Source organism: Arctopsyche grandis, chromosome 9 (genome assembly GCF_051622035.1).
Source record: "Arctopsyche grandis isolate Sample6627 chromosome 9, ASM5162203v2, whole genome shotgun sequence".
Lineage (NCBI taxonomy): Eukaryota > Metazoa > Arthropoda > Insecta > Trichoptera > Hydropsychidae > Arctopsyche > Arctopsyche grandis.
The window spans coordinates 24337721-24349891 of NC_135363.1; the positions used below are offsets into that span (position 1 = coordinate 24337721).

The following is a 12171-nucleotide window of genomic DNA, read 5'->3' on the forward strand; positions in this document are numbered from 1 at the left end:
GAATTTTGCTGTAAAATATGGAACATGGGTTTTTAATTAATAAAAATAACAATTCTGTCTTAATTGTATAATTTATTGCATTATTTCAAGGAATATATCTTAAGAGAAACATTGACAATTGAATTTCGATAAATTATATACAATTTAAAAACAAATATATATATAAATCAATTTTATTACGAATTAAAACCACATGATTATATACATATACAATTTTATATTTTGTACGTCACATGTTATCAATGCATATGGACTTTCTTCTTCTGTGTTTTAATATTAAAATAAACATTTCGATAAAATAATACAATTATTATGGTATATCACAAAATAATCATTGTTACAATACAATTATTTTAATAAAAATAATGGCTTTTTATCTAATATTTAATAAATCATTCGGCTGGGACTAGCGAACAAAACATTTGCAAACAGCAATCAAATACAAACACACATCAGTTCTTTGCAATGAAACTTATATTTAATTATTCAGATCTAATGGAAATACAAAGAAATTAATAGGTATTTCTTTTTTTTTTTTTTTGAGGAACTCGTGTATGTTTTAAAGCATAAAATAAAATACTCATTAATAAATATGTCATCAAAAATGTTAAATATATATATAATTAATTAACATTCGTTAGGGCTACGTACGGTATATATATATATATATATATATATATTTTTTTTTTTTTTTTCGACGGAGACATATATTTCAATTTTTGATATATTTTACTGTCATGCCCTTAAGTATGTTTTATAGTAAATTAAGTTTAAAAGTATATTCGTAAATGGGGCATTAAATTTTTAATAGTTTCATTTATGATAAAATACTATCTATTATACATATTTAATATTGTTTTGAACCAAAATGTTTGTGTCGTTTTATTTTTACAAAACTTTTTAATGTGTACATTAAAAAAAAGTAAGCAGAGTGAAATTATTACTTAGGAACTATTATTTACATTGAATTTAAAATCACTTAATTGTTTTTTTATATTATTTTGCAAACCCCTTTAATATTAAACATGTACAAATGTCGATGTGTTGCTTATAATGAACAAAAAAATCAAATATTTCCTATATTTACTAATTTATATAAATAATCAATACATAGTATTATTTGTTTTCGAGTATGTCTTAAGCATTACATTGACATTTAATATAATTGTTCTGATTTACTGAATAAGGTTAATTTCAGAATCCCAGTTCGATACCCTAGACGCGTTACACTCTTTTCACTTGATCCTTTCAATACTAATTCCCAAAAATATTTTTATCTGCAGCGCGTTTATCGTATGTTTAACGGAGAGCTGAATGAGGTTGATCTGTTTGGTATTTCCCTACATCAATTCAGGTCTAACATCAAGAGAATCTTGACCGATTGATTCATTTTTTCTTCTATTCTATTTTTCCAATATTTCCATTATTTTTATACTTTAGTTTAGTTATGTAATGTGCTATTTAATCATATTATAGCTTTCATTCCTTTCCATTTCATTTGTTTATTTTGTATTTACCTTTTTCATTTGTTTTTTATATTTGTAAATTTCAATTTCTTCTTATATTCTATCTTATAACCTTTTCCAAATATTTTAATACTATAGTTTAATTATGCAATGTACTACATATTTTGTCATGCCTTTATTCTTTACTTTTTAATTTGTTTTCCTTATATTTATCTTTTTCATTTTTGTAAAAATCTATTATTGGACTCGGGTGTTACATATATTATTTATTTACTTTTTGTGTTTTTTATACCTATCTCTGTACATCCTGTCTGTTGATTTTTCAATTAATAAAATAAAATAAAAATAAAATAAAATAAAATAATTGTACCCTATTAAGCAAGGTTCGATGATTATTATTGTATTAACATACATTATTTGTTAAATTTACACTATTTTTTATGTAAACAGAAGAGTGATGATATCACTAAAAATGTATGATGGAAAAACTATCAAAATTTTACACAAATTTTATACCCGTGTTGAGAAACAAACTTAAAATACAACAAGAAAAATTAATTTTATACAATAAAAATAATTTGAAGTTATTATGATATCATTCACCGTATATTAAGTACAATTCAATTGAATACATTTATACAAATAAGTCTAAGTTAAATTTTACAAAAATTTATGAGGAAGCCATCAATTTGGCTGATTGTATTACATTGTGCTGATGATGATAGCCAGTGAGCTCTCCTACGCTAGGATTTATCGAGCCGATATTGGAACTTATTGCATCGAAGCCATGCTGTAATGGAGATCTGAAGTGATATTGCGAATTTGAAACGCCACTATTACCACTGTGATAGTGGTGTATCGATGATGAGGAACCGCCGTAGTTTTGCGCCTCGTAGTTGGATGTTGAGTTCGGTTCGCTCTTTATAGATGTGTTGAAGATAGACGGCGAGTTGGAGATGAAGGGTTGGTTGTGTACCGATACACCGTGTGGCTGCATAGAATGGTGATGAGAAGGTTGATTGTGGTGTGTAGATTGATGGTTGTGATCTGTTTGAGATGAGGTCAGGAGAGACGTTTGTCCGAGGTAGGGTCGTTGGTTGCCACTGCTCGACATTTTGGATTCCGATGATGAGTGTTGGGATTGGGTGTGGTTGAGAGATCCTGAGCTCGACGTCAAGGGTATTGAGCTTTGATTCAACATCTGTTTTGAATCTGAAATTAAATTATATGGTTAATGTTAATAAAAATTAAATGCAATAATAATTTTTGACAAATTTATGTTCATAATTTTATATTACCATCTGCTGTAGGCGATGATGGTTCTTCTTTTTTGGTGTTGTCTTCAGAACCTGCACTACCATTTCCAGATTTTTTAGGCTTTCGCTTTCGGGTTTGAATGCCATCTTTTCTCATCGCCAAAGGCCTGCAAAAATGATCCAAATTTTGAGTATTCATTATAATAAATATTTATAATAGTGAAATAAAAGCTCTAGAAAGGTGGATTTCTTACCGATTGACTCCATGCAATTTGAAATAAAGGCCGCAAGCATTACAAACGGGTTCTCCGTCATTGTTTCGACGCCACAGAGTGGTGTTTCTAGTGCCACAATTTGTACAGCACAATCCCAATCTCCGGGTTGCAGTCTAAAATATAAAAAAAGGTTTTAATTAAAACATGCTAAATTTAAATTTAAATTATAATTAATTTTATTTGTATACAATTAATTGAGTTGTATATCATTTACACATTATTTTAATTATATCACGGCTATTTTTTTAATTCTTACAAGTGACTTGAAGTATGGAATAAAAATATTTGATAGTAAAAGATTTTATATTTATAAATACAAATTTAATTAAAAAAAATATGTAGATGTCTCAATATCTACAAAAAAAAGGTTGGTTTAAGAATATGCTAAAGTAGTGTATTTTTTATTTTCATAGATGTCTCTAGCCGGAAAACAAATGAGTTATTTTTCAAATTCCGTGTTAGATGTTAATTTTCACAGGCGTCGATTCAAATCAAAGAAAAATAATAATAATAGACAAATTATACAGTTTTATGATCAATTTTGACAAAAATAATTAGGGTTGCCAGATTTTTTCCAAGTCAAACCGGGACCCCTCCCACCCGAAAATTAACTATTAACTAGAATATTCTCTCCACGTTCCAATTATGCCCTGGTAAGTAGAAAATATACTCGCACACGCGATATAAATCTTATATTTATATTGATATATAGATTTATATTGTTCGGGAAATTCCATTTTTCTGCAACTATTTTTCCATTTTAATTTGGATATCAACTGTTTTTTCAATATCTGGCCATTCTGGCATTTTTTCCAAGCTCATCCAGGAAAACACAGAAGATTTGTTTAATGTCCATTGTTTCTAATAATCAGTAAATGTTTCATAAAACTTTGCTACTTATTAAATCCACCAATATGTCTCTTTGAAACAATTCCAATTTCTTTTAATTTATTTAACATCGATTTAACTTGGATAGGTGAAAATTAAACTTCCAAATTTTCCATTAACCCTTTGAATGCTGACCAACGCCGATTGGCGTTTTGCCAACAAGTCCATGGGCCTGAAAAAACCGACAGCCGTTGTATTTTGAGCATGTACAAAGTCAACAAGAATACTACCCGCTAAGCCTTTCCAGGCAGCATTGAAAAAAAAGGCAATGAACATGAGTCGTGTAATCCATGTCATTCATTTGTCAACGTTTATAAAGATTGGTTTACACCGGAATTTCTGAATTTATAACCATAGCAGAATTACCCGATGGAAATCCCTAACTGCCGAGTATTTTAGATTGTGGCTTGGCATTTAGATTGTGAGCATTACATTTTAACAACAATGAAGAAGTTGGAACTGGTTTTGGAAAATACATTTATTAATAGACTTCTTTTGTTTATTTTATATTGTTGCAAGATTTATTAGAGAGTCTAAACACACCATTACAAAACTCGAAATCCTCGGCGTTAGTTATCTAGGGTTTGTTTGGATTAGCTACAATTTTTATACCTGCTTTCTATTGGATTTCTAAATAATTCTAATTGGAAATGTAGGAGAAATTTTCAGCGCAGCGGGCTTTCAACAGAAAATACGTCAGAACTCAAAGGGTTAATCCTTGTATTGACAGTGATTCCCATATTTAAAAAAAAATGTATAGTTGGTCCGTTGTAGGAAGCGACTTAAGAAAAACGTACATGCTGTCGCTTACAGCGGTACAAAGGGTCAAGGCAAATTCTAAGAAAGTGGATATATCCGGATATATATACTTGGCAACTGAACCTTTAGTCATAAAAGAAGGTCTGCCCTGAACATTAAAACTAAGCAAATTCTCAGACGCCAACTCAACTTTTAACAGAAAAGACGTCAGCACTCAAAGGGTTAATATACTCTCAACCGAAAAGATTACACCTAGAACGTCTATAATTGACGTTTTTCTCCCGTCTATTTTTAATATTTATTTTTATTTTTATTTTATTTAAGGAAAACCAACAGTCTTAATTACTAAACAGAACAAATAATTATAAGTTTCCGCTGGTAGTAATAAACTAAAGCATACACGTAATCATACATAAAATTTCAAATAAACATAAGAAAAAACATAGAAATTAAATTAAAAGATTATTCAAAAAATAATTTTACTATTGCCCGCCTTGCTTGCTCATGCGTATTATCAAAAATATCAAGGTTATGATCTCTCGCTAATCGGATAAAGGTTTCATTTTCTCGCCACATAAAAGAGTACATATATGCGAATGTAAAATGCTACTGTTACTATATATGTATGTATGTAGAAACCACCATAGATCTCACGCATACACTCAATTTGTTCACATCTGCACATCGATACCATGCACAAACTGTATATACGATGGACGAAAATGCTGTATAATAGTAAGAAAAACTTCGTAAAAATTTGAAAACTGGGACTTTTGGGCGTCCCGAAAGATTCGTTCGGGACTTAGGCTTAACACCGGTGACAATCCCGATTAATCGGGACGCCTGGCAACCCTACAAACAATCTACATAGACGGCAATTCAACGATCTATGAGAAAAATCAAGTCAAGAAAAACTTACCAGACGCTTGCTGGGCTTTATCAGCGGTCTGTTCATGCCGTTCATCTTATGATAGAGACCACAGGCATTGCACAGATAATGTCCAGTGCCGTCGCGACGCCACAATGGCGTCGATATAGCACCGCAGTTCACACACTCCCTGCCTTCTCCGTAGCTGAACTCCAAGCCGCCATCTGCAAAGCCAACACTCGTAAACTAAACAGTCGAGTCATTTGAATCACTAAGTAATCTTAAATGCGGTCAACAACTACGAATACGGGCCAATAAGTTTCGCATCGAATGCGTACTGCGATCGTACAAGTCGTAAAGTTTTTCACTCACCATATGGACTGGTCCTCTGGAAGCCTGTCGGGTCGTAAGGACTCCTCCACGAGCTCATGACCATGGCGTTTTGCGCGCCATAAAACTGCGACGTGAGACCAGCACCTGCGACATAAAATCGACATAAACTATTGTAAATAATCTCAGGTGTCCTTATTTCGACGAGCACAACACACTGTGGTACTAAGAGGCAAATCACACAGCAAACATCGCTTCTTTTTGTTTTAATTTGATTTCAATTTTACTTATCCAATTGCGATGTGGGGTTAGTTTGTATTTTATAAAGCTTTTACACGGCAACTTAGAGAAAAGGACAATTATTCAGCGATCGCTTGTATTTATTAAAGAGGATTAGCTGGAACGAATTTAGTGAGCTAATTTGACTTGAGAATACTTGTATGTTGTAAATACATTTGGAAACTTCATAAAACTTCGACTCTAGTAGTGTTCTGTGATTTTTACTTTATTTATGTATGTACGTAGTAACAATTAGAGGTTGTGATTTTTCGACTTTTTTTGATTCTCGAGATTCGAGAATCTGCTTTTCTCGGAATATTTGAATCTCGAGAATTCGAGATTTTCTTTTTTTGTTTCTCGAGATTCTCGAGAATTCACGAGAAAGTATAATTTTTTTTTAATATAGTGAATTGATTTTTTTAGCATATAAACTTGACAACATACAAAAATCAAAAGGACACAAACACTACATATATATGTATATTATATCAGGGGTTTACAACATTATTAAAGACATAACGAAAGAAAGATGTAGAGATATAATAGAACATTGAAAAGAAAAAAATGTAAAATTATATTAAAAAAATATTATAAAAGAAGGCATGAAAAGAAAATAAAAATATACAAAAGTAATTTAAAATAGTAAAAATAACCATATGTAAAAAAGAATTTTATAAAATTCCCAGTGTTGCTACCCGGCTTTGCCCGTGTTTTTGTGACCGGACAAATAATAAAAATACTGACCATCTATGCATATTAAAATACTGACTACAGATTGATTAATATCTAAGGAACAAATACTCGAATAAATAAATAATAAATCAAAAATCTTTGTTAAGTGGGGTCATATTGTCAGTGAAAATATATTTTCACTAGCGTTTTAGTGATATCATAACCGAATAATTTCGCACTAGTGACTACTACCTACATGCACATACATATGTATATGTAACTTAAAAATGGTGCGATTTCGTTGTAACATGTGTATAAGTACTTATATGTATGATGACCGAATAATAACTTACCGGACAAATAATAAAAATACTGACCATCTATACATATTACAATACTTCACAAAATTATTTACGAGTTAACAAGTATACAAATCAGTCAGTTTATTGAGCAAAAACATGTAGTGATAAATTAAGAATATTCTCAATATTTTCTAGGGTTCGGTGATTACTGGTCACAAATTACTCGTCACAAAGTCACTAAAATCTCTATAACGGAACATCTGGCAGCCGAAAAGTCCATCATACTAACGATAACTATCATAGTAACGAGAACTTGAGTGCCAAATATTGTGTATTCGCGATTTTCATGGCAAAAATTGTCTTTGTGACCACCCCAATGTGACGAATAGTCCAATTACCATTTTCTAGATTCTAATAAACGATTTCTCGAGATACGAGAATCTCGAATTTTCATAATAAAATATTCTCGAGAAACGAGAATCTCGAAATTTTACAATAAAATATTCTCGAGAAACGAGAATTAAAATTTCTCGAGAAATCTCGAGACGAGATTTCTCGATCACAACCTCTAGTAACAATAAATGAAGTTATGTGATCATGCGAAAATTCTAACTCGAGATTTTGACTGATTCGAACTCAGAATCAATTACTGATCACGTTTTCATGATCTAGTTTTTAAAACTGGATCGTGTTTTAGTACTTTATTACCAAAATATCGAGTGAACATATACATATGTATATGAAGCATAAATATTCTATACTACATATATTTTAGACATACACAAATAATATAAAAAATATAACTATCGCCATATTTTTCTATTTAGTTGAAAAAAATCACTTCCTTAAAAAGATCAAATTAAAACTAATCTAGAAAAAATTGTGGGCACTTTATCAGGTGAATTACATCCATCTTATTCCAATTTTGATTCTAAATTATATATTAGATGATTTGATATAAGTTCACGCCCGATTTTCACGCGTTTTAAACGGAAATAAATAAATGTTTAATTTGGTAGTGTACGATTTTGTGATTATACCTCACAAAATTTATATCCACAAGAATATTATTCACACTAGTATTTCTAACTGACACTAGAAAACCAGTAAAAATATAAATAAAACCAATAGAAAATCACAGGCAACCCTCAGGTCATAATCCGTTCACCGTAGTGTACTTAATTATGACTTATGCTTTTAAATGCTAATTAATTTTATAGTTTTCTAATAATATCTGTCGAAAACGGGAAAGGTTTGGTATATTCTCTAGGCATTGATTTAATTAAAAATATAAACAGGTAATAGAATAAAATCAAATCAGAACCTCATCTATAATATTTTGCTTACAATTAGTGCTTATTTTCTACTTTCATTTTAAACATTGTTTTATAGAACGAGAATTTAAATAGCATAATATACGTTTTAGAGTTTAAGACTTGAGTTTACACATTCAAAAAGCAAAATTGCATTGCAGATCAGTTTCGGTCATAGAATGCCGACGGCCCACGAATCGCTCTACGATTTTCTTCACATATGTATGTAAAACTCACCGTAGCCATCTGTAGCTGAATGATGCCATGGATTTTGAGCCACAGGGTTTCCACCGACGAAGTGATGTCCATGTCCATACTGAGAAGGTGGCATGGCCCTGTTCGGTGGCACGTACACAGGCGTTTGTGGGACACCAACTCCACTGGCCACCCCTCCTCCCACCGGGTAGTTCATCCCCGAAGACATATCACCATACGAGCCACCCCCATTGTGGAACATCTTACCGCAATCCCAGATGTCTAGCATTCAAACGAGCATCAATTTGAACCAAACGCACAATTAATTGTATCACTCGGTACGCTCTGGGTCCAGTCTCGATACGCGAACGCTTAATCTGAAACAAACAAAGATTCATTTATATCACCATTGTCTTATAAACATCATTGGATATAATAAAAGCTTCAAAATTGCGTACATTTGTAGCATAAAGAAAGAAGTTTAGATAGTTTTGAATATTAAAAAAAAAAAAAACGCTAGACGTATTCTAGTACACCAAATCTGTACCGCCACTTTCCTTCACAAGTCTCACTCCCTGGAGTGTTTTCAGTGATATTTTTCTTTGTATTGACAAAGATTTTAGTGATTTATTACTTTGATTCCCATATTTGAAGAAATGTAGGAGAAACTTGTCGAAATAATAAACATAAAGATACGCCTCTCATCGCTGGAGTACATGCACGCGTCCCGTGCTGCACTTTTGAGTGTATTCTTACCATAGCTTTAACGCAATACTTCGGAATTACTGAAAGTCACCAAATCAACGTATTATTATATTATTCTTGAATTTGTATGCATATATATGCAGTTCGTTATTTGAGCCGTTATATATGAAAGTGGCATAAGTCCACATTTCTTAATTTTGGGAAATATTTCACAAAACACTAAATATAATGTTTTGCGTAACAATATTTAAAAATACTGGTCGCCTATAATACGTGTATTCTGCTTTTCCGAGATTCTAGACATATTGAATTAAAATAAGTGATAACAATTTGTGAATTAAGTCAAATAGAAATAGTTTATTTGGAACTGAAAATTGGATTTCCGACACTTTCGATTATAACGGCTCATTTAACGTCAATGAGCCCGACAAAGATGGCAGAAAAAGAATGCGAAAAAGGGAAAATATAACCGAAAATATTTCACGTGTAGGTATCTTAATTTCAATATTCGACAACGCTCATGGACATATGCCAAATTTAATCATGAAATTAGTCATAAATGCATGTGTGCACATCTTTATGCTAGCTTGTTATCTATAGGAAGTTAGTCAGTAGCAATGGCAGTACAATAATACGTGACATTTTCTTGTCAACGAAAAAAATACAAGGCGATAGTGATGGCCATTGAACGCACAATAATGGTATACAAATTAGCAGATAACGACAAAACGTTCACTATTTAGCCTGAAACAATACGTGAATGTTAGATTTATGGATGGTTTCGTTAAATATTCTAATTACGTACACGTTTGTGTCATTGTACACATTAATACGATTCTATGCGGAATTGTTTTAGTTAAATAAAAACACTTAAAAGTGATCAACAAGTTTGACAATGCAGCATGTGATTAGTTATTTATAGCCTTGGACCATTGTAGCATTATAGGAAGAACGTAATGCACCAAAATAATTTATATAAGAAAAAAAACATAAAAATGAACATAAGGAAGAAATAAAATAAAATACACAATTAAAAATATCAATTAAACTACGCTGACTGAGGTGGAATAATGTAATAAAAATGATGATGGTAAAATTAAACCATAAATCCAATAGATTCAGATCCGCTATTAATCCAATTACGCTAGTTAAAGTGTCTAAATATAGATTAGTATATATTTAATGTAAAAGAAATATAATTCAGATATCAAAATTGAGGTTCAGATTGATTTTTGGTTATTTGAGAAGTATGACATGAGTAGTAGATACAGTGGAGAGAGTGAAGAGATTGAAATGGCAAAATGGTGAGAATAGTAGGGAACGTTTTGCATCCACAGCCAGCACAGATATATAAGAACTAGCCATAAATACAAAATATCCCCGTGAGGCCCAAACGGAAGAGAAATGATCAAAATTCCACTCATACACCACATCAATTATGAAAATAATGTTGAGCGCAGGCTACCAAACAAATAGGTTAAAATAATCTCCGAGAAACTACGCTCACTGAGGTGGAATAATGTAATAAAAATGATGATGGTAAATTTAAACTATAAATCCCAATAGATTCAGATCCGCTATTGATCCAATTACGCTAGTTAAAGTGTCTAAATATAGATTTGTATCTATTTAATGTAAAAGAAATATAATTTAGATATCAAAATTGAGGTTCGGATTGCTTTTTGGTTATTTGAGAAGTATGACATGAGTAGTAGATACAGTGGAGAGAGTGAAGAGATTGAAATGGCAAAATGGTGAGTCACGCAGCTAGAACGATGGATGAAAGGCGGACTAAGGAAGTGCTGAAATAGTACCCGAGAGAATGTAAAAAGGTACAAGGAAGGCTGAATGGGAGATGGGTGAATGAAATCAGAAAAATGTGTGGGATTAGATGAATGAGAGTTGCCCAAAAGCATGTTGGAGAGGCCTTCGTCCAGCAGTGGATGGAAAATGGCTGTAAATGATGGTGGTGATGATGATGATACATATGTATGTATTTATGCGGTTAATTGATTCTACAAAGGTACCGTGTAGATGGAATCCGCATAAATGAAACCCATGCGGAAAATTAGACTTTCTCCTCAAAAAATGCGTATCATAGTCAATGAGAATCTGTAATATGTAATATGTAAATAATATAAATAGAAACATTTAATATGTAAATAGATCTAGAGTAACATTCAATTGCGTAAAAGTGCCATAAAACAAATTTGAGTCGTATATACATATGTATGTAAATTGATATTGATCTTAATAAATGTATCTAATTGATTAAATTTGTAACATATACATACTATATGAAGTTGAATGCTTGTTTGTTTGCTAAACAAATTCTTTAATTTGAATCGTCAAATTTGGACATACTTTCAATTAATACAATTCCAGGCAATTCGTAATTCGTTACCAAAAAACCACTAATAATGCAAGTATTACAAAATGGATTCAGAAAACGTACATGTTACAGTCCAAGTGTACATTTATTTCGTATATAAACATATTAGTTCGTTCATACACGAACTAATCTGGTCAGTTTTAGTGTACACAAAAGAGCACCCTAGTTTGTTCATGCACAAACCATTAGGCATAAGTTTAAGTATTGTCAATAGTTTGTTCAATTCCAATTGTATATGTATGTATGTAGGTATGTCCTTAAATTGGTTGCAATATTATTAATATAAGCGGAACAACGTTGCAATATAGTTCCTATTGGATTTCCCTTATAAATACTTGGCGTTTTGACATCTCAAAGGCTTTGACAGCTCAAAAGTTTTGTCAGCTAAATATTTCTAATGGAAGACAGCTTTTGATTGTTCGCGTTTAAACAAAAATCAATTTTTTTGTGTATGAATAAACTATAATAGTA

At 31.4% G+C, this 12171-nt stretch overlaps 1 protein-coding gene across 2 annotated transcripts; it reads right to left on the minus strand.

The window, feature by feature from the left end:
- Nucleotides 1-1836: 1836 nt before the first annotated feature.
- LOC143916892 (uncharacterized) lies at nt 1837-8749 on the minus strand. 2 transcript variants are annotated; one of them, XM_077438156.1, is made up of 7 exons: nt 8646-8749; nt 5885-5989; nt 5560-5736; nt 4763-4767; nt 2977-3110; nt 2765-2889; nt 2137-2678 (listed from the first exon to the last, which is right to left on the minus strand). In XM_077438156.1, exons 1-7 carry the CDS (start codon nt 8737-8739, stop codon nt 2137-2139), a joined length of 1182 nt encoding a protein of 393 aa, XP_077294282.1. In that variant the 5' UTR covers nt 8740-8749. The 2 variants fall into 2 exon arrangements, with proteins under 2 accessions (XP_077294281.1, XP_077294282.1); XM_077438155.1 differs by lacking the exon at nt 4763-4767 and having other exon boundaries at nt 1837-2678; nt 5564-5736.
- Between the last annotated feature and the right edge of the window lie 3422 nt (nt 8750-12171).